At 50.0% G+C, this 23,375-nt stretch overlaps 1 protein-coding gene across 8 annotated transcripts in view; it reads left to right on the forward strand.

Moving 5' to 3' along the window:
- TNIK (TRAF2 and NCK interacting kinase) overlaps positions 1–23,375 on the forward strand; it is a 382,866-nt gene that overhangs the window by 278,645 nt on the left and 80,846 nt on the right. For all 8 annotated transcript variants that reach the window (XM_041002750.1, XM_041002751.1, XM_041002753.1 and 5 more), the window contains exons 10-12: positions 7,006–7,181; positions 11,551–11,617; positions 14,702–14,906. In XM_041002750.1, coding sequence (XP_040858684.1) covers positions 7,006–7,181; positions 11,551–11,617; positions 14,702–14,906 — 448 coding nt within the window. The remainder of the gene's footprint in view (positions 1–7,005; positions 7,182–11,550; positions 11,618–14,701; positions 14,907–23,375) is intronic.

Below are 23,375 nucleotides of genomic sequence, written 5' to 3' on the forward strand. Positions count from 1 at the left end.
TTTTCTATGGAAATGGTATAGCTTTCTTGCTACTTTTTGTTAATTATACATTTGAGAGACAGAGAAATGAAACTCTTCCATTGGCTGGTTCATTGCCCAAATGTGTGCAAAGTCTAGGGTAGCACGGTGGGGATAGGGGAGTCAGGAGCTCGATTTCAGTCTCCCCATGTGTGTGGCAGGCACCCAAGCTACTTGAGCCATGGCCGCTGCCTCCCAGGGTCTGCATTAGCAGGTATCTGGAGTCACCACCAGGTATTGAACCCAGGCCCTGTGATGCAGAGTGTGGGCATGCTAACCACTAGGTCAAATCTCCCACCCACCCCAAACCTGAAACAGGTTCTTGAAACTGATTATTCTTGCATCAGAGCCAAAATCTGCAGCCTCTTTTTCTTAGAAACAAATCCTGGAGAGTTATACCAGGAGGGCACCAGATGTTTCTTCCCCTTTCTATGCCCCTTGCTTTTACTCCCTTGTTCCCTGCACTTGGGGGTGAGCCTGGAATGTACAGAGAGAAGTCTTAATGAATGCACTGTGCAATTCTGGCTTAGCAACACCGGGGGAGCACAGGGAGAGAGGGAGACAGCCAGCCAGCAAGGAGGTGCCAGCCTCCTGGTTGCCATGCCGGGGAGGCAGACCACGAGTTGCTATTGGTGACAAGGAGCTGAGTGTTCATTGCCTGCTCCTCCTTCCTCTGAGAGGGTCACTCTCAGCGTTCTCTTCCCAGCAACAGCCTTCTACTGGGTACCGCATGACACGTGATCTGTGGGGCACCCCAAGACCCTGCCCCTCCCTCTCCCTGGGTCACATTCCCTGGGAGAGGAGCCAGCTCTTGCTCTCTCCCCGGAAGCCACAGAAACACTGCACGCCCACCTTCCCCCGGCTTCTGCACGTGCCGCCTGCTGGATGCCCAGCCTCCCCCTGCCCTGCCTTCTCCCCCTCTTTTTGTTGCTGCTAGGCAGATATTTTAAGCTTTTGCATGAAGACGGGCACTTTGGCTTTCTACTGATGCGTCTGGTTTGCTGGGTACAGTGTATAAGAACATTTGGGTCCATTGCCGGCACTTAGAAGCCAGGTGAGGGGGTGCCAACATTAGGTGTCTGCCCCTTGTTTGAGCCCTGCCCCACCACTGTGCTGAGTGGTTCTTCCGGGCTGGTATGCCGAAGGATTCGCCTCCTGCCCCAGTGGCCCATGGCACGTGGCTGGCACTGGCGCTGTTCCTGGCTTACCATGGAGAATAAGCTGCCCACTGTGCAGTCCACAGAAGAGAGGGTGAGTAGCACCTGCACTCACTCCCAAAAGGTCAACTCTGCCCGACTTTGCTTGGGAGATGCAGAGTCTAGGGGAAATGGGGGTCACTTTTCTGCCTTCAATCCCTGACAAGGACACCCGGTTCTGATGGTTCTGAGAGAAGCCAGAGGAGTGCGAGAGGCCAGGCCATCATGCCTCCTGCTCTTCACGCACCTGTGGCTGACTCACAGAACGCCAAGTGGGAGCCACGACAGAGGCCAACCCTGTGAAAGCGAGTGCAGCCATGAAGCCGGACTCCATGACTGTCTCCCACTTGGGTCCCAACTCGAACAGAGGAGGCGCTATGGAGACACATCACACCAGAGGATTCCAATTTTTACGTGAAAATATATATGCACTTGAGGGTGCCCCTTCTGAAACAACCAGGCTTTTTAACTTCAATAGGCTGTCATCACTTGGGAGGAAATAAAACATTTATTTTCCTTTTATTTAAAGTTCAATTTTTGTTTTATTTGAAAGGCAGAGAGAGGAGATGATCCATCTGCTAGCTCTGCTTTCCTATAATAGGCCCCAGTTACTGGGAGGAAAGAAAGCATGTTATTGAAAATCAGGCTTAGTTTTCACTTTATTTGAAAGACAGGAAAGAGATCTGCCATCTGCTGATTCATTCCTCAAGTGCTCACACCCGCCAGGGTGGGCCAGGCCAAAACAATGAACTGTGAGCTCTGCAGATCCCCCACGTCAGAGACAGGAGCCCAGCTAACCTGAGCGCATGCAGCAGGAGCAAGCTGAACTTGCTTGACCCAGGACTCAAGCCAGGCACTTGGGGTATTGGAGTCACCCAGGTACACATTAATCCCTGTGCCAACTTGTTGCACCTTCTTTTCTTTCTTTTTTTTTTTCTTGTTTTTAATGGAAGAACTTACACATCCCCTAAAATGTTCTCTAGTTTCCACTGTTCTTCACAAAGGGGTTGGCAGGTCAAGCACACGGTTCCCAAAGTGAACAGCTCACTGGGCCACCTTGGCAGAGAGGGAGGTCACAACCGTTCTCCAGGAAGGCCTTCAGTGGAGGCTCATTTGCTGCTGGCTCAGCACGGGCCACATGCCAGTCCCAGTGTGAACAGTTTCTTGCTTTATACCTTTACGGTTGGGAAGAGAAAGACTGCCAGGCGCACAGCGGGAACCCGGCTTTTCCACCCATGCTGAAGGAGTCGCGGGGCTGGGGCTAGGATGTCGCTGTGTGCCTAGGCAGTCAGCTGTGTCATAACGAGGCCCTGGGAGGGCTGTGGTCTTGGTGGGATCAGACCCTTTGTCTCTGTGTCCCAATCAGCCAATGAGCAGTGACCCTGGGGCTCCCATCTCCTCCTTCGGTCTCCCAGGGGTGGAGGGACTGGTCACATAGGGGCCACCATGTCCTTCCCGGAGTTCTTCATTTCTTGTCCCTCTCCGGCCCTGTAAGTATACTGAGGACCCCCTAGCAAGGGTTCCTGGGGAATGATGGGGATGTCTCGGCCCCCAGAAGCAGGTGGTCCAAAGCTGATCCTTTGACTCAGTAGACAAGTCCTAACTAGGCCCATGATGCACACCACCCCCACACCCCGACCACCCTCCCTTACTCCCCGACCCTTGTGGACTCACAGACACAGCTCGGAGGCTCTGAGTGGGAGAGGCCCGTCCCAAGCAATAAGGCAGCCTGGGACTGCCACCTGCTGCTGCCTCCGAGAGCCTGGGGTTACCCCGTTAGAAAAGGGAGTGCCAGTTCTGACTCTTGCTGCGTGGGCAGGTACTTTTGTTTTAAGAGATGACAATACTGTTTTGTGTAACGATAAGGCAAACAGATAGCAGAACATATTCCAACGAGACTGAACTTGTGGCTGTGAACTTGATTAAGATCAAAACAGAAACCGCTAGCCACACTTGTGAATCTAACCTGTTTTGCACAGTCTCCTCGGGGGCCCCAGACCTGGTGGCTCTTGTTGCTCACCAGTCTAAGCCAAACAGGTGTGAACTGATTTCCATGAAGAATTCTCTGCAGTCATGCACCACGTAGGAACGTGTGAGGCCACAGCAGACCACAGAGCCCAGCACTATTCTCCTTGTAAGAGGATATGACCATGGGATGCTATGACCGTTTGGGACACACAGGTGAGCTCTATGATGCCCACACAGCAATGAAGTCACCTCTTAGCAACACATTTCTCAGGGCACTGAGCAACACATGCACGCACACACTCAGCTCCACTAACGAGGTGGGGAGAGAGGCAGCTTGAGGTTTCTGTTCTCCAATCCGAAAGGCAGGTGTAGGTGCAGAGAGGAGCAGGGTGCGGTCATCGCGGTAACACCCATAGCAATAATAGCAAGCACGCATCCAGGTCCTAGGAGGACAGGTGCTGTTCTAAGCATTTTACCTGAGTTCCTCATTTCTTCATCAGTGAAGTCTCCTGAGATGAGTTCTGATAACATTATCAGTTGCAGTCAGGGAGGCTAAGGCCCAAAGTCAAAAATGGGAGGGCATGGAGTCCCAAGGAGAGAGCAGATGGAGCTGGACTGAACGGTCATGTTGTCTCTGGGGAGTCCGATGATTACCAGGAACTTTCAGCCCAGCTGGTTATAACGGTGACTGTAATGGTCCTTAAGACATAGTGAAATCTTCCAACACTGTTTAACATATAAACAGGAACATTCTGAAAGGATAAAGAGCTTAGTGACCCTGTCAGTAGAATTAGTGCCCGGTACCATAGGCACCAATCATTAACATTTATCTCTTCCTGCCAGCCAACCCTAAGGAAATTAGTGTTACCAACAGTAGGGTGGCTTTTTTTTTTTTTTAAGAGACAAATCGAATTAATCAGTAGCAAAGAGTCAAGCAATAAACTTGCACAAATGGACTTTAAACCCAGTAGAACACCGGCAGACAGTTGAGTTGAAGTCAGCATGGCTAAAATATTTTCACATTTAATTAAATAAGCATGTTGATTTTCTTAGTCACCATAGATGAAGCAAGAGGCAATGCATCCTTCCTTGGAAGATGTGTTTTAAGAAAAGAAGCATTATTCTCTCTTGTCACAGTGCTATGTGAGGAAGTAATGAGCTACAATACCTGCCCCGTGGGCCCGTGGGCTGGCATAGGGGCCCTGGGGCACAGTGGGCATCCGTCCTCCAGGACATGCCCGGGGGGCGGAGTGGCTGGCCCATGGCTTAGCTCCCAGTGCTGTCCCGTCCCCGAGCTCTGGCTCCTTCTTCTGTCTCACTGTACGTCTGCATTGTAGTTTTCAGTTGGATATGACTTAGGTATCGTCCTCTGTTGAGGTTGCATATTTCATAAAAAAAAAAATCACAAACTGGTTGCTGGCAAGAAAAGGAGGACCTCTATTTGCATTCCTTGTGCATATCTAATAGCTTTGTGTCAACCTACTTTTGTTCTTTTCAAAAAACATTCACTGATGGAATTGGAAGGCACAGACGGAATGGGAGAGAGAATCTCTTTGATTGTCTGGCTTGGTCCCCTACATGGCTCCTACAGCCAAGTTGGGCCAGGCTGAAGCCAGAAGCCTGGAACTCCATCCGGGTCTCCCACGTGGCTGGCCACCTCGGCAGCCTTCCAAGGTGCATGTGCAGGAAGCCAGTCAGAAGCAGAGCAGCTGGAACCAGCTGAGTGTGATGGGACGCTGCGGCACCACAATGCCTTTTAATTATTATATTTTAAATACTGATTTTCTACCTAGAAATTCACAGTGTATTTTTTGACTGTTTTCTTTTTTTCATTTTCATTTTAATTAGCTTTTTAAACAAATTCCGTGCTATTTGTAGATAGACTTCTAAGAACATAATGATGTTTTCTTCTTCCCTTCCTTTCTCCTCCTTCCTGTTTGCGATTGAACCCCACCCTCTGTAGTTTGCTCCTAAGCAGAGGATTTCCTGGCAGTTTATTCTTGCAAGGCGGGAATCATTCCCATCTACCAGCACAGAAGAGCTGAGAACAACAATCTGGGCTCTCCAAGCTCCCCGCTGCCCCTCACAAACCCAAGCTGGAAGGAGTGGTGGTGCAGCTCTTACCCAGAGCTCTCAGCCAGCCAGCACACCAGGCGCTGCAGGGGGCGGGGTACCCATGACACTGCCTGGGCTCCTCCTCCACAGTGGGTGGGAATGCAGAGCTGGAAGTGGGAGGGACAGGGCTGAAGGACAGCCGCCTCCGTGTGCACTTGATGAATCCCAGGTAACTCGAAGCACAGTATGTCACCTTTCCTCCTATTTTTAAATGCTTCAACATGGTTTGGAGATAGAGAGCGGAGACAGTGCCGATCATTCCTCTAAAAACATGGACAGAGGCGAGGAAGTGCTTTGCCCTGAGCAGAATTAGAATTGTGCACGCATCACTCAAGATGTGTTTGAATCTTTTTTTAAAGATTTATTTTTATTATTTTTTCATTGGAAAGGCGGATATACAGAGAGGAGAGACAGAGAGGAAGATCTTCCGTCCGATGATTCACTCCCTAAGTGAGCGCAACGGGCCGATACTATGCCGATCCGAAGCCAGGAGCCTCTTCCGGGTCTCCCACGCGGGTGCAGGTTCCCAAAGCTTTGGGCCGTCCTCGACTGCTTTCCCAGGCCACAAGCAGGGAGCTGGAAGGGAAGCGGGGCTGCTGGGATTAGAAATGGCGCCCATATGGGATCCTGGGCGTGCAAGGCGAGGACCTTTAACCACTTGCGCCACTGCGCCGGGCCCGATGTGTTTGAATCTTGAAGAAACTCCCTTGCCTACTGTATACTGAGCAGTCTGGACTTTTGGAGCCTAAAAGTTGTGTTTGCACCATACTTACACAGATGGCCTGTTGCAAAGCATGGGCCAGACTTACTGTTGGGATCCACTTCTGTAACTCTACAGTGCACCACACGAGGGAGACAGAGAGCACACAAAAATACATCTCACCAGCTGAGAGTGACCCAGGTTCAGCCAAGGTCTTTAATCAGATGGGGTGTGAGCACGTGAAGCACTGAGCTGTCAGGGAGAGGCACGCTGTGGAGTCATAAGCTTAATTATTTATGACTCCAGACAATTTTTTGGAATGTTCAGCTGCAATATCTGTGCCCAAGTAATGAATGCAGGCTAAAGTCCACCTTTGGTTTCTACCACCTGGTGGTGCACCTGTTGCCCCGGTAAGGTGTCACCGCACACTCTGTCCCTGTGTGCATGCCGCATGGGCTGCAGTAGTGTCTCCCAGGGGCAAGCAGTCCTTCACACTGTTATTTCCCAGAATGTGAATTGGAATCACAGGTTGAAGTTCACAGAATCCCAAGTCCCTTTGGCATGTGGCATGTCTGATCAGTTTTAGAAGTCCTTGCCTTACCCATCCAGCTTTGGTTTCCCTACCGTGTTCTTGCTACTTGCACCCGCATCACGGATCGCCCACCTGTTGGAACCAGCCTTTCTCGGGGCATGTTGTCTCATTTTGAAAGCCCAGCTCTGGCCTGTATGCTCCAGTGATGCTCATGGGGGGTCTTTGCCTTTTGTCTTGGTGTTTTGTGAGCTGTCATACACGAATTCTACACAACTGTTTTCTTGTGTGTGGCTCCCACGTGTTCGTGGTGATGATGCATGGTCGTATCCCACAGTACCTATTCTCCAATTGCTTGGACCATTTGCCAGTGACCAGGATACATTTTTTTAAAAAAATTCTACCCTTGTAGGAAATAATGGGTTTACAGTTTAATGGGTCTTTGTCTCATCTCTGGTTTCATGTTTCTTGTCTGGCAGGTCCAAGAAATTCCAGTCGTTTATTGAGAGCTGCCTGGTGAAGAACCACAGCCAGCGGCCAGCCACAGAGCAGCTGATGAAGCATCCGTTTATCCGAGACCAGCCTAATGAGCGACAGGTGCGCATCCAGCTCAAGGACCACATCGACAGAACCAAGAAGAAGCGGGGAGAGAAAGGTGAGAGGCACATTTGTATCTCAGCAGAAGAAGCTAAAGATGCATGGGGCCTGGGCTCCTGCTGTTTGGAGCCTGTACCATCGGGGTTGCAAAGGGGGCTGCTTCTCACGTGGCAGCCCGGAGCATCGGACTGAGTGAGGCAGCTCAAGCGGCTCGCTCATGAAATGGCAGAACTACCAGAAGCAGTTCCAGGCACTGAACAAAGTCATGTTCAGCAATACTATGAGGTACTTTCCTAAGAGAAGTGATTCTCTTCATTTGAATGAATATTCATGTACAGATACTAAAACATGTGCAGAAGATACACATTGGGAAAGAAGATCCGTCGAGCTGACATGTCTCTGACAGTCTGGCATTCGAGGCTGCGTGCTCTGAGACTCATTTCTCCTTCAGTTCTTTGGAAGCCAGAGGGCATTTCCTTCCAGTTGCAGAGATAGAAAAGGCTGTTCGTTGCCAGGCTTGCCACATGGCGTGTCACATTTGAGCTGAAGGTCGTTTAATATGCCTCTTTTATTTTACAGATGCGAAAGCATCTCTGATATCACTCTCAGTCTTCTTCAGCGCTGTCTTTTCATGGTGTCATCAGCAGGACACGAGTCCAAACTAGAGTCCTGGGATTGAGAAGCGTTGGTGGGGCAGCATGGCAGGTGGGATTGGACTGGAGGGGTCAGGTCAGCGGAGGACATGGAGAGAGAGGTCCTCAATGTGAAGGGTCAGGGACCGAGTGATGGCTGCATCCGTCGGAGTCTGCAGGCGAGAGGTGTATCTAGGCAGGCTCAGGGGCGAGGTGTTCTGACCTGAGCCCAGAGCAAGCCCACCTGCGATTGTTAGTGGGAGGGCAGGGATAAACAATCTTCCCCCCCCCCCCCCCCCACACACACACACACACACACACACACACAAACAAGGGGCTGGGAAAACTAGGCCTGAGGACAAATGGGGAAATCAAGGCCAGAAGGTCTCAGAACTGATATTATGTCTGTTTTTCACCCATGATGTTCCTGGATAAACTCTTCGAAGTCATCATTTTTCAGAGACTTTCTAGGCAGTATCAGACATACAACCATTAAATGCCAGCTTCTCTTCAAAAGGAGGTTGTATCAGACCATGGGTAGCCAGAGTGGACCAAGTGCTCCCGGTCTGTTTCCAGACTCCAGCTGTGGTTCCACCCGGATCGCTTAGCTGAAACTGCACTGCAGTTTTCCACTCTTTGAACTGGGATTGGAGGTCTAATCACACTACACTCTGTAGCCAAGTGAAAATGACCCTGTCGTTGTGAAGCCCGAGTCCTCCGTTCGGTGCCTGGTCCCCCGCTGCCCACCCCCCTTGGTCACTCTTCACCCGACCCATGATGTCTTCATAGTCCCCAGGCACACTGCCTGCTCGGGGCCCACCTTGCCCTCACTTGTAGCTGTGGCTCAAACTTATGTTTCACGTTGCTTCCTGTGTGGGGCACACACTCTGGAATCTAACTCAGAAACCCTCATGCCGTGAAGATCCGTGGCGTCAATCCATTTGTTCTCTGTAGCATGCAAAAGTACGATGCTTGATGCCGGTGTACTCAGGAGTTTGGGAGCCATGGAGGGACGCCCGGCCTGTTAGGCTGAGGTCACCAAGACAGCTTGGGTGTCATTGTTGTCTGCTTCCCAAGGAATGGTTCTGGCTGGCGTGGGATCTCATTGCATCTGCGCTTCGATCACACGATCTATTTGCTTCCTCATACCTCAGCTCTCTCTCGACTGACTTTTGGTAGGACCAAGCAGTATCACTTTTCATTGCTTCTTGGTTTATTTGAAAGGGAAAGACAGAGAAGGAGTGCCTCATCTACCTGTTCACTCCCTAAAGGACCCCAACAGCCCGGGGGCTAGGCCAAATCGAAGCAAGGGCCTGGGGCAGCATCAGCGGGACAGGGGCTCTTGAGCCATCTTCTGCTGCTTGCTCACTGATAGAGAGCTGGGTTGGAAGTGGAGCAGCTGGGATTCAAACTGGCCCTCAGATAAATGATGCTGGCACCCCGACAGTGGTTTAATGTGCTATGCCATCACACCAGCATCAGCTGTATGTTTTCTTAACCTTACATTTCTTTCCTTAAGATATGTTGACCCATGCTAATTTAATCCAGTAATATAACAGCAATCAGATCCAATTCAAGTGGATTATGAAAATTAAGGTGTCTGACATAGGATGGGTTTTATCCTGGAGATAAGTAACTGGAATAAGTGTATGCTTCTTTTTCTTGCCATCATTTTTCCTTCTAAGATGAATCTTCTGCATGTTTTTACTTTGCACTCTCTGGGTATCCCTTCAGGAGTCTAGTGTAAAGCTTTCAGTATCGAGTATTAGAGCCCTTCACACAGGTTCCTTACATTTGGGCAAAATAATAATTTTAAAAGTAAGTAACTCAAACATCACCTATATCTAAATGTACGAAGGTCATCTGTGATTTAAAAAAATATGCTCGAACTCATCATCCTTTAGTGGTTGAATAGCATGGAAGTCGCTTGGCATGGTTGTCAAACCTGAATCACACGGTGTGACTGCCGCCTCCTGGTGGCAGTGTAGCAAAATTGCAGCCTCCAGGTGGTAACTACCAGGGCCCAGCTGTGAACAAGCAGCAGTGAGATTGTCCCTTGCTTGCGAGGTACCTGCAAGGGCCCCTTCTGGCCCACAATGCAGCATATACAAATGTCAAGAAACCCTTCCTCGTTTCTGGCCCTTCTCTTTGGTCTCTTTTGCCTGCATCCTGTCACAGCCCATTAACTGCAGAACAGGCCAAGCACTCCAGTTCTGCCAGCCTGACTCAGACACCTCACAGTCTGTGATGCAGGGTGGAACTGTCTATTCCCTCTCTAGCCGATGCTGTTTTGTGTACTGCTGGTTCTTGCATGATACATTGGAAAGAACAATGGTTTTGAACTTGGAAAATTTGTGGGTTGAATTCTAAATGCAGATCCCTGATTGGTCTTTTATTAGTGTGATGACATTGGACGTAGCTCTTTAGCCTCTTGTAATCTGAATGTTATTGATGGAAAAATCTGAGGTTTCAGAGGAATGCTATGAGAAGTAAATGAGAAACTACAGGTAAAGAACTTGACACCAATAGCCAGCACTGGAAAGTCCCAGCACTGTCCCTCAGAACCACGGGGCTCATTGGTTAGCCATCCCACCTGATGGAGACCGATCTCCAAGGCCAGGGCTCAATCATACTCATTTTTACGTGAGAACTTGATGAACGCTATACCAAAATAAGTGAATGTCCCTGGTGGGTTACTCATCCCTAGTTATAACCATGAGTCTTTGAGAGATATCCAAAGTTTCTGTCTGGAATTTCTTGAGATCTTAAAAGGGCTTTTCTGATTTGAAATGATGAGTCATTCACTGATTCATTCGTTAGTAGTAGGACTGCAAGTTTAACATGGTGGCTTTATAATAGGGCTTAACCCAGACAAAAAGCTCAGCTTCGGCTCCTTGTCTTTCCACACGAACAGTAGGCACCTGGGACGGATTCCTGGAGTCGGCTGCTGGAAACAGCTGCAGCAAGTGCGGTGGCCCCGAGCTCATCCCAGCTCAGTGCTGCCCACGGCTCTGTGCCTCAGGTCACTCAGGACAGCCGTGTGCCCCACAGCAACAGGAATGCATTCTCAGACCAGCAGTGTGGGTCATCTTACGGCACACCAACATCATGCGCTCCAGCTACTTGCAGCTGACCGGTAGTGGCCAGCTCCAGACAGCGTGGCCCATCGGTCCAGGGAGGACACATGGAAAACCCAAGAGGTGTGAGGATGCTTTTCAAAGCTCATGGAAAATCAAAATAGAAGATAAATGTATCTTGGTGCAGAAATATTTTGAATCTTAACATAGTGCTTTCCTAGTGTCTATTTTCCATAAACTTTTTAAAGATTCTCACTGGGCATGAATTTCAGCAAGTTTTTGTGCTAAGATAAGGTCATCTTTTAATTGTTTTTTGCCATGAACTTTTTTCAAGTTCCGAGATGCAGTGACTGCCATTAGCATAACATGGTATCCTGCTTTACAGTGAATTTTATTTTCAATAAGGAGGAATAGATTCTCACATAACAGTGGAAAAAAAACAACAGCTTAGTAATCACGAGCCCCAGTAACGCAGCCACAAATCCTGAATTGTATGAACTTGACTTTCGCACAAACAGCAGTCCGTAGTTGGTTGATATGAGCAGCACCATGCGTCGTGAGGGGACAGCGGTGTTTCACTCCATCACAGTCTTCTGGGCCCACCGTCACATAAGCTGCCTGCCACATAGCCATGACCTGTGACCTGTGACCGCACGGGTGGGAGGGGTGGGACTGAGCCCAGCATCTTCCGTCACTGACACTCCGCGTCTCTTCCCAGATGACACTGAGTACGAGTACAGCGGAAGTGAGGAAGAGGAGGAGGAGAATGACTCGGGGGAGCCCAGGTATGACAGCAGCGGCCAGCTGCCCCAGTTTCCAGGCTGCTGGCTGGGTCGTCTGGCACCTGCTTCACCTTTGATTTACAGACTTGTTTCTCGGGATCCAACGGGGTGTCTATTTAATTTACGACCCATGAAAAGATGAATCTGGGAAAGTTTTCTGGAGGCAGATGCTTATGAAAATGTGAAAAATCATCCAGTTCTTTATCTTGTCTTCCGTGATGCATGGCTACTTCTCTAAATGTTGTTGGCTCACATCGTAACAGAGTGGGCAGGAGGCCACTGTCCAGGTGGTGCGGGACTCAGGGGACTTAGAGCTGTGACTAGCCGGACACCTCTGTGCATCTCAATTTGAGCAGCTCCGTTCTTTATTTTGTACCTGGGAGGAACCCAGGCGAACATGCCTGGGTACCCTCACCCCAGCCTGGCAGAAACTACCGTGCCGTTGCTGCTGTCAAACGCTGGACGCCCGAAGCCAGAGCCGCTTTCCCCGTGGTCCTCCCTGCCTCTTGGACTCTTGGCTCTTCTCTGGTGCCGGTGTGTCTGCTGGGATTTTTTTTTCTGGTGAGAGTATTCAGCCAGTGGCATACAGGCCACGGTGTCACTCACTGTAAACAGGAAGCTGCAAGGCCAAGGCTATAACCTAGCAGCAAAGCCAATGCCAGCAGCAGCAGCGGCATCCCATAGGGGCACCAGTATGAGTTTCAAGTGCTCTACTTCTGATGCAGCTCTCTGCTCATGTGCCTGAGTAAGCAGCAGAAGATGGCCAGATCCTTGGGTCCCTCTACCCCTGTAGGAGACCCAGAAGAATCTCCAGGCTCCTGGTTTCAGATTGGCCCAGCTGTGACTGCTGCAGCCATGGGAAGAGGAAGCCAACCAATGGAAGATCTTACCTTCTCTTCCTATAACTCTGCTTTTCAAGGAAATCTGTAACAAAAAAAACTGTGTTGAGTACACGAAGCAGACAAGGTCATGGGCTTCTCTGAGAACCTCATCCTCCTACCCTCCGCAGAACAGAGCCTGATGCTCCAGGAGAAGGACTGCTTCCTATGCAGGTGGAGCAGAGCCTGCCAAAGCAAGGAAGGGGCCAGCATCGCCTCTGATGCTGGGACAGCTGGCACGCCCTAACTCATACCCACCAGGCTGCAGCAAGAGGGTGGGACTCAGCTAAGAGCACCATCTCGCATTCTCTCTTCGCCTACCCTAGGGTCTCTCAGACTCAAAGATCACAGCAACTTTTTCCTTGCATCCGATACGTAGAGCATCCGCTGCCCCCGGGTCAGCTTCGTGAAGGGGATGACTGCCAGCACAGGTGTGGACAGTGGGCCTTCCTGTGAGGCGAAGGACAGAAGGCCTGCCGTCAGAGCTGCAGCCTGGCTCCCCCAAGCCTGGCCTTGACCACCTGCAGACCAGCTTCTGTGGAGCCGAGAAGCCTTGTCTTTCCAGTCCTCGCTCAACTGCGTGTTGGCAGTCACACAGGGTGCCAGCCTGTCCTCACCCTGCTGCCTGTGCTGTGCCATCACATTGAGGGTTAAGCGCTGAGTCCTTTTTCTCTGGCTACATCGAATGAGTCTTCAAACTAGAATAGGAACGTGGTCATCTCACTTTTTAAGGCTTTTTTTTTTTTAAGATTTCTTCATTCAGAAGATGGCATTGGAGCTGGCAGTGCAGGACAATGGGCTAAGCTATTGCACGCAAAGCCCGTGTCCAGGATGAGCGCTGCTTCGAGCCCCAATAGCTATTCTACTTCTTTTTTTAAAAAAAAAATTTATCTTATTTTTTTTTGTTGGAAAGCCAGATAAACAGAGAGAGAGAGCGAGATCTTCCATCTGTTGATTCATTCCCCAAGTGGCCACAATGGCCAGAGTTGTGCCAATCCAAAGCCAGGAGCCAGGAGCCTCCTCTAGGTTTCCCATGCGGTTGCAGGGCCCCAAGGCTCTGGGCCATCCTCAACTGCTTTTTCAGGCCACAAGCAGGAAGCTGGATTGGAAGTGGGGCAGCTGCAATCAGAGCCAGTGTGCATATGGGATTCCTTCCTATGCAAGGCGAGGACTTTAGCCGCTAGGCTACTACACCAGGCCCAGCTATTCTACTTCTGATGCGGCTCCCTGCTAATGTGACTGGGAAAGCAGCAGGTTACGGCCCAGGTATTTGGGCCCCTGCACCCTTGTGGGAGACCTGGAAGAGGCTCCTGGCTCCCAGTTTTGTCCTGGTCCAGCCTCAGCTATTGTCATTTGAAGAGTGAGCTAGCAGATGAAAGATCTATCTCTTTCTTCTTCTTCTTCTTCCTCTTCTTCTTTTTCTTCTCTCTCTCTCTCTCTCTCACACACACACACACACACACACACACACACACACACACACACACATACCTCTTCTGTCGGCTGGTTTCCATCCATCCCCAAATGGCCCCAACAGCTAGGTCTGAGCCAGGACAAAACCACAAGCCACAAGCCTGCATCTCAGTTTCAGTAACAGGAGCCCAGGCAATTGGGCCACCATGCGTTGGCTTCCCAGGCAAATTGGCAGGAACCTGGACTGGAAACAGGAATAGGTGAGGCTAGAACAGGCGCTCCCATATGTGACACTGGCTTTGGAAATGGCAGCTTAAGCCCCTGTGCCACAATGCTGGCCTGGTTCAGAAACGAAGTGACAACTAATGTGTGACAACCAGGTTACACACAGAATTCATGATGGAGTTCCTGATGCCACTTAGACTTGACCTTGAGGCTACACCAGTTAACAGCATTGGGCATCCTTGTGTGAGGCTGGGTTCCCAAGCCCCATCATCTTTGCCCAGCACCAGCTGATGAGTTGGGTTTGTTTCGGAGGTTACCACACGGGCAGACCAGTGCCCAGGCTGGACTCCAAAGACTGTCAGAGATGTCAGCAACTCTTTGCATGGCACTCAGCGACAGTGCTTCACACGGCACATCAGCCACACCCCAGGCCCATGCTGGATCCTTTCGCGAGCTGTGCATCAGACTGCTCATCCAGCCCACCCCCCCTTTCCTACTCCCACCCCTCCCAGAACTCAGATTGCCACGACCCTTGCCCCACGGGAATTCTGATGGCTGTCTCTGCCCACAGCTCCATCCTGAACCTGCCCGGGGAGTCGACGCTGCGGCGGGACTTCCTGAGGCTGCAGCTGGCCAACAAGGAACGCTCGGAGGCCCTGCGGCGGCAACAGCTGGAGCAGCAACAGCGCGAGAACGAGGAGCACAAGAGGCAGCTGCTGGCCGAGCGCCAGAAGCGCATTGAGGAGCAGAAGGAGCAGCGCCGGCGGCTGGAGGAGGTGAGAACCCGGCTGTGGCCCCAGCACACCGCCGTCCCCCAGTGGGGACTGCCACGCGTGACCTTTCCAAAGCTCCTGTTGCCTTCACACACACACACACACACACACACACACACACACCATCCATCCATCCATCCATCCATCCATCCATCCATCCATCCTTGCTGCCATCCATGGGAAACCACATGGGCTGCTCCACTTTCCCATATGGCTGTCCTGGCTGGGGGTCATCACCCTTGTGTCCCTACAGATGATCCTTCTCCATCCTTGCCCTTGCCTGTGAGGCCTCCATCCTCTGCCAGCTCCATCCAAAAGCCTCTAGACAATTAAGAAATGAAGAGAACGGAGAGTGTGTAGCTGTTGACCAAACTCGGTGGCCAACAGAAGGTTCACCAACTGCACAGGAAAAGGTTGGGGCTTTCACAGGTTCCCACAACAGAACAGTGGCCTGCCGCACGTTGATGAAATTGCAGTAATTGCCTCACTGGGCCAGAAGGCCCCCGTGGAGCTAGAGGGCAATGAATCCTTGGGGCAAGTTGCTTGCTCAGTGGCACATCAAGGTGTGGACCCCTGGTTTATGTCAGCAAGGGGCTCAGTTCCAGTTTGCAGAAAAACCCATCTCCTCATTGTGTCTCTACAATTTTAGTTTCAGACCAGCAATGATAATACCAGGAGTGGCAATTACTGAGTGATCTCTGTGTGCCAGCTACCAGGCAGGTGGCTTTGCTTATACCCATTATCTCATTGTCTCTGGGCCTGTGTCCATGACCTCCGTGCAAAGGATGCATTTAGCAAAGTGGCTCCAGGAAGGTACTGGTCCCTGGTGCAGGGCTGGCTGGTACAAACTGAGGAGTCACACCCTGGCTGCCCTTAGCCCAGTGCCCATGTAGGCCTTCCTAAGACAAAAAGAGGAGGTGTGCCAGGCATCCTTGAACTGTAACCCTGAACCTTTCGGGCTTCTGGCAGCAGTAGCAGGCAGTGACACACTTGTTCAAGCAGTGTGAAGAACGCTGGGCACATGCGAGGTTGGAAGGTCCCCTCCTGTCTTGGCACAGAGAAGCTGAATTCAAAAGCCAGTTCGATTGTGGTGCGGTAGTCAGCAGCTCCAGGAAGTCTGTACAAAGTGCAGGAACTGTGGGTGTTGGCATGACCTCTGATCCTTTGCCAAGCACACACTGAGACCACACGGGCCCATTGTGGCCTCTCATACTGGTCCACGCCCAGGGCCATGTAGAGTCCTGTCCCTCGGGGCTCTTGAGGACTCAAGGCCTTTGTCATTCAAGTTCAAGGCCTACTGCTTTGGACTTAAGGTTGAACCTGTCTTCGCCACCCCACCTTCTCTGCTTTTGCCCTATCTGCTGATTTATTCCTTCTAAGAATATCTCCCCAGATCCCATGCACCCTAACTCACTGGAGCACCATATCCTGCAAACCTTGACCATGTGTAGCTTTTCCATGCTTGCAATAGCTGGGTCCAGGCCCAGGGAACTGTACTTGGCTTCAGGCTACAGACACGTACGCTGGACCACCTGGGGAAGATCCCACTGTCGTACCCCTAAACCTGTAAGACAGTCATGAATGTACATATGAGTTTTACACACACAAGAATTTCCTTATGGGAGAATTTCAACACAAGAGCTCTTGGCCTGTGGACCTAAATCCTGTTAGAGCGAAGGCTTTTTAGAAGCTGCTTATTCAGTGTTTCGGTTTTGTCCTCTTTGTACCTGGCATGCAGTATTTGAGTATCAAGTCATTGAACAATACTTGCACATGGTTGCGAAGCACTTAGCACGGGCCAGGCACACTGCTCAGTTCTCCTGCGTATGTGCTCATTTAGTCTTTCTAGTAATCGCTAGTCTGAAGGTAGCAGAGCTGAGGCCTCAAGTGGTTAATAACTTGCCCAGAGTCAAGTGCTTGAGAACAAGGCAGCTGTCCAACCCGGAGGATGAGGCCACGGAGCCCAGCACCACACCCTGGCTGTACTGTGCCTCTGGGCCGGTGAGCCTCACTACCATCGTTTGCCTTGACCATCACGGGGTTTCTGAGCAAGGGCAGAGAAGCTGTGTCCAGCAAGCACTCATCTCTGAGCTGAGTTCTGTCTCATGCTTGTAGTAGGGGCTGCTGCCAAGGCCCCCTCTGTGACTCTCCCCTTGTGGCTTTTCCTGATGTTGTGTCATGGACACGATTTGAGTTCATCTAAGTGAGGTCTGTGTATTTGAGTTCATCTAAGTGAGGGGTCCTGACTCGCATAGAAGGCATTGGGAAGGACCCCTGGGCACTGATAGATTGGGTCAGCTTTAGTCTTGGGTCTTTTAGTTAGCCCAGTAGCACACTGGAGAAGAAAAAGAAATGCTAACTCCTAAGACAGCTATAGGTTCTGAACCCCTGCACCCACATTCTGTTCCCATTGGATCCCTAGGTATGCCTCCTTGCCCTGGGCTGTGGTGGTTGCTTGTTTTCAAGGATCCCGAGAAGAAACCTGGATGGCACTGTCACACAGAAAGAGCTCGGTACCCAGAGCTTCACTTTGCAGGCTTTTTAGGCATCTGGGAGATACATTCTTAGTTCCAAATACAGGTTCTTTAACTACCACTTGGGCAGTCAAGGACTGTGTGAATGACACCCTTGGGGTCAGGTGAGCTCAGAGGTCTGAGGAAGCCCTGCACAGCATTTGCTATTTATGGGCAGCCACGTGGACTGGGCAAGGGCCTGAGTCAGTGTCTGCACGTTCTTGGAAGGACTTCGGCTATACCCAAACGTTGGCATGTATCAGCTTTTCACAAAGGATGTGGCAGCAGGCCAGTTACGTCGTGGAGATAAACTGAGCTTTTGACCAGTGATAAGTACAATTTCGAACGAACTTCCAGGAATGAGATTCAGGCCAGTGAAGGTGAAGGAGTCTGTCCGGAGTGAGTACACAGCCTCTTCTGCTGCTACTTGCTCCTAGCATTTTTCCTTCTTGGCCTGCACAGAGCATAGCTGGTGCATTCCAGGTCAGACCAAGCTTGAGCAGATTCATGGTAAGTTAGGGACCTGCTCAAGATTTTTCAAATCGTATCAGAGTGTCCTATACCTTCAAGTCCAGGTTGTAAATCACATTGACACAAGAAGCACCAGCCTGCTGCATGGAGGGAATTAAATTCTCTCTAGAGAATGCTTCAAGCCACTGAGATCTCATTTGTTGCCCTTCCAGGTCATCGTAACATTGTCCAATTATGAGAGCAACCTGACCTGAATAAACACACAACTTTGATTCCATTACCTGGAGTTTTCAGAAAGAGCATCAACACTTCTATCTCATTGCCAGTAATGATGGACAGTAATGTACAAAATACAGTCCTCAGGGAAAACTGTGAATTCCCTGGAAGCCTTCAACTTTGCTATTGTGAATGAGTTACCAGAGCTTTCAGGGGGGCGTTGGGCCCAATTTTCTTGGTGAAAGGGAGCGTAGAGTTAGATTTTTCTCTTACGTCTGTAGGCAGGTGGGCAGTCACCAAATGCTTGGTGAATTCCTTCATAGTGTAGGCATGACACTGGAAATGCAGGAACCCTGTCAGAGACTAGAGTCATGCGGAAAATGGGAGCTAAGTGAGCCAGAAAATGCAGTTCTGTGCTAGATGGGTTCAGCTGCAGGAGGGGAGAAGGGCACCTGGAGATGCTGGAGGGGATCGCCAAGGGGCTCTGTGGGCCAAGCGCATTACCTTGGGGTCTTACTCTAAGAAGCATGAGAAACCACTGCATGTTTCTACCATGGGCCTATGCCCCCCCCATTTGCCTTGTGAAAATCAAACTTTGGCTTCTGCAAGGAACGTGATTGAAGACAACAGGAATGGAAGGAAAGATCAGTAAGGTCAGGCCGGAGTGGGTTATGCATGGAGTGGACAGTGCCCAAGTGGGGCAAGAGCTGTTGGACACGTGGGAAGGAGCTTCGGCCGGTGGAAGATGCAGGACAACGTGGGTGCTTAGATATCAGAGATGAGGTGGCAGTCGCACAAGGGTCCCACAAGGGTGACGCCGTGGCATAATAGGCTAGGCCTTTGGCATCGGCATTTCATATGGGTGCCAATTCATGTCCTGGCTGCTCCACCCCTCCCCCTTCCAGCTCACTGATTACAACCTGGGAAGGCAGTGGAGGATGGCCCCAGTCCCTGGGACCCTGAACCCATATAGGAGACCTGAAAGAAATTCTTGGCTTCCTGTTGGCCCAACTCTGACCATTTTAGGAGTGAGCTAGTGGATGGAAGATATCTCTGTGTCTCTCTTTCACTTTGTTACATCTACCTTTCAAATAAAAATCAAGTAGGTCCTAAAGAAAAAGAGGAGAGGGTCCTAAAATCAGACTAGAGTATCAGGCTTAGATCAACTCAGAACGAAATGAGAGCAAGACGTGTGTGAGGCAGCCAGGGGTAATGGTCAAGTGCCATAGAATTCCACAGAGAGGGGCAAGAAAGAGAGGCAGACAGAGCAGTAGGATGGTTTATTTATGGCAATGGAAGTTTGCATTGAGAAGGGAAGAAACTCCAAGGCTGAGGATTTAGAGCAGGGAAGGAAAGGCCAGTGAGAAAACGTGATAGGAATGAGGGGAGAGTCTAGTACAGTGGAAACAAAGATAATTGAGGATTCAAGCACAGGATGGCACAAAAGTGGACAGGCTAGCTCAGTGGCAGGTTGCCCGGCGGCCGAGGACAGCATCCTGTGGCTTCAGTGACAAGGTGTTCAGCAGTGCTTTCTGGAAATACTTTCATTTCCTCTCTCTCGGGGGAGGCAATGCCGTCTGCTCAGAAAGTTAGATCTTCATTGGAATGGACAGGGGTGTGTTTGGATTCCAGGGCTGCCGTGTCCTTGCCTGCTATGCTCTCCCCATGCCCCACTTCCAAGCCTTACAACAAAGCTTGTTACTCCACTAAGAGAGCTCTGAGGGTTAACCAGGAAAATAGATGTCAAAGAATTTTGGCCAGATCTCACTTTTGTTTTCTTCATACTGATTTATTTGAAAGGGAGAAGAACATGTTGGGACAGATATTTCCATTTGCCGGTTCACTCCCCAAATGATTCTTTGGTCAGGGACGAACCATGCTGAAGCTACGAGTTGGGAGCTCCATCCGGCTCTCCCACGTGAGTGCAGAGGCATTGGGCCATCATCTGTGGCTCTCCCAGTGCTGTTAGCAGGAAGCTGATTTGGAAGTGGAGTAGCTGAGCCTCAAACCAGATATGGGGTGTCAGTATTGCAGGCAAAGACTTAACTGGCAATGCCACCACACTGGTCCTGGATCTCATATGTAAAGGACTTGTCAAATGCAGCTGAAATCTTGCTAATAAGACTCACCTCAGGCTTTGGTTGGGAGACTAGCTTGTAATCCCCTGATGTCAGCTGTTGTTTATATTCTCTTGGCACTTGCCCTTCACTCAGAATGACAGGGCTGGTGGCACAGAAGCTGTTCTACCGACCAGGACACAAACTTGCACACTGGAAACTGAGTCCTTTCTCCCACATGCCCTGCAATGACCCTGAACAAAAAGAGAGGCTCCTGTTTAAGAGTGACAATGCAGTGCAATGTATGGAGGCTCTGAAATGTCCCTGGAGAACAGAGCAGGTTGCTGAATTCAGTGAAGAACAAAGTAGCATTTTGGTGAGTAACATGAACTCTAGGCCCAAGCACTGCCCAAGCTCAAATCTCAGCCTTCCTCCTGCTTAGATATGTGGCCCTGAGTAAGATCTTGAATTTTCCTGCACCTCATTTTTCTCTTCTGTATAACCAGTAGTGACAATGGCATCTACCTCATGTTGTACAGATTACATAAGTTAATCCATTAGAAAGCCTTAGCACATGGTGGGCACTCAATAAATGCCAGTTTTTACATTGTTGGCATAGGTGTTGGCTTGGAATGGCTGAGTTTGAACTCCTTTTTGCGCTAGGATACAATCTTTTTGAATGTATTAGAATAGATGTACCAACAGGTAGGCTTATTTTTGAGCTTTCAGAAGAGTATTTGTTACAGATGTTCAGGGCAGGGCCAGCACAAACGCTCCATTGGCTCATCTTCCTCCTGCAAGTTCTGGCATCCCGTGTGGGCACAGGTTTGTATCCTGGCTGCTCCACTTCCCATTCATCACCCTGCTTATGGACTGGGAAAGTAATGGAGGATGATCCAAAGCCTCTGCACCCTGTATCCACACAAGAAAGCCAGGGAGTCTCCATGCTGCTGGTTTTGGATCAACTCAACTCTGGCCATTGCAGCCATTTGGGGAATGAAATAGCAGATGAAGGATCTTTCTTGTTCTTCTTCTCTCTGTAATTCTGCCTTTCCCACAAAAATAAATAAATAAGTAAGTTACCAAGGGGAATTCACTTATATCATTAAGATAGAAAAATGCCTAACAGCTTTCCCTTTGCCAACTAGTAGGTTACTATAGAACTCAAGTGTCCCATTATGACAGACCAGAAAGTCACAATCAATGCTATCCGTGTGGCCCTGGACAAATTCCCTCGGAATCTCAGCTTCCTTAAACTCATGTTTGATGGAATCTGCTTGTCTTGCAGGAGTGTCAAGCAGTAAATAAAAGCATGTACATGGAAAATCTGGCACAGTGCCTAATCCAGAAATGGGTTGAGATTCTTGGATGGGTATACTGTTACTTTAGAACTGATGACTTCAAAGGATGGCTACTTTATGTCTTTTATTTTCGTGGTTGTGTCTATAGATAGCACTGCCCCTTCCAACCTGCCCTTAATTCTCTCACACACACACCTCCCTGATTCCTCTGAAGCTTGGAGTATTCTGGCTTGAGAGAGAACCCTTTCCTTTGTGTCTTGCTGAGCTTTTGGTCTGTAGCCAGCCCAGCCGGTGGTCCTGGCTGCACAGAGAGGCTGAGTCGGGGCTGTCTGCATCCTTCTGGTGCACCTGACACAGCAGGATCAACTGCCATCTTGGGGTGTCGCCTCTTCACAGAGGGGTCTAGAGAAACCCCTGGAGAAATTCTGCCTGCACGTGGATTCTCTCTTTAAGGTTTCTGGCCATCATTCCCAACACTGTATGACTGTAGTCCCACCTATGCTGCCAAAGGGCTGCATACAGTCTCCTCTCCTACCAGCATCTAGACCAGAGCCACCAGGAGGCAGGGCTCTTGTAATGTCTGCTCAGCAAGTACCTGCACCAGGAACATTGTACCTCATCAAAGCCTGTTTCAAGAAGGTGCGATCTAGGCAGACCACCAAGAGACTGCCTGAGTTTGAATTCCATCTCTGTCACCTCCTACGTTGGCCAGCTTGGGCAAGAAGTGACATCTGTATGCCTCAGTTTGCCTGGTTATAGCATGGGATAATAGTAGTTCCAGAGCTTGAGTGAGTTAGTACGTGCAACATACTGAGAACAGTAGCAGACATGAAACAGAAGCCTGATTATTCTTTTATTAGTATTATATATAGAGAGAGAGACATATGCATGTTTTAAGTATAATATAAAAATAAATATATAGTTTTTTAATGATATGCTTTCACAGACACAGGGATTCCGCCTTCTGCATCCCCCATACACCCTTCATTGTTTTCTCCCATATTATTACAATAGTATGGTTCCACGGCAACAGTCACCAGTCCAACATTCTGCTATTGAAGTGTACCTGGCACTGTAGATACAGATGATGGTAGAAAGCCCCGAGGAGCGGTGAATGGTAAGGATAAAGGGAACATCTTTGCTTCCCATGGCCTGCCTTGTTGGTGCTCCCTGCATCATTTGCTTCCACGGTGAGGGCTTGGGGTGGAGCACAGCTTGAGGTACTTGCACAGATGGGTAAAGCAGTGTGACTTTTCTCCAGGGACACACCCATTGCCAGGCCCAGTGCCACCAGAAAGCCTTGTGAGCGGGAGTACTTCCCACCTTCCAGGACCTGTAGTGTGAGTTGACTTGGGCTGGTGAAAAATGGCCTTTCTTTTGTGTAATTATGAAGTGCTGAGAGCAGTGGCCAGCTGGCTGGGGCAGAGCAGCCCTCCATGCCTAGATGTCATTATCATCCCAGTGAAGACTTAAGTCTGTGCTTCCCAGCTGCACTTGGTTCTGCTCTGGAACAGCTTGGACCAGGCTGCCAAACTCGGTGCTCACTGTCCACATGGGGTCTGCCCCAAGTCTCTGAAAAGGATCAGGAGTCATGGGAAGGGAGGCTTCCCACTCCTGCGAAGAGGACCTGTGGCATGCCCAGGGGTAAGCAGCGCTGCTTCTCAGTGGATCCAAGAAAGGCTTTATTCTCACCCACCTGCTGTGCCACTGAGGGTCTGACTTCTTGCCTTAGACCCCTGGCTCCTGGGATGAGAAGAGTTTCCTGCTTGCCTCAGGCAGTTGGACTGAAATTCCTAGACTGTGGATTAAAATGTTATGGCAATTTGAAGTCCTTCAGCCCAGACCCATGCCTGCACTTTCAAGGAACGGGAAGGGATGCTAGTTTTTACAGACGCAGCATTTTGTGCTGGGAGA

The sequence above is a fragment of the Ochotona curzoniae genome, unplaced genomic scaffold (genome assembly GCF_017591425.1).
Source record: "Ochotona curzoniae isolate NIBS_2020 unplaced genomic scaffold, NIBS_Ocur_1.0 scaffold_2587, whole genome shotgun sequence".
In the NCBI taxonomy this organism is placed as follows: Eukaryota; Metazoa; Chordata; class Mammalia; order Lagomorpha; family Ochotonidae; genus Ochotona; species Ochotona curzoniae.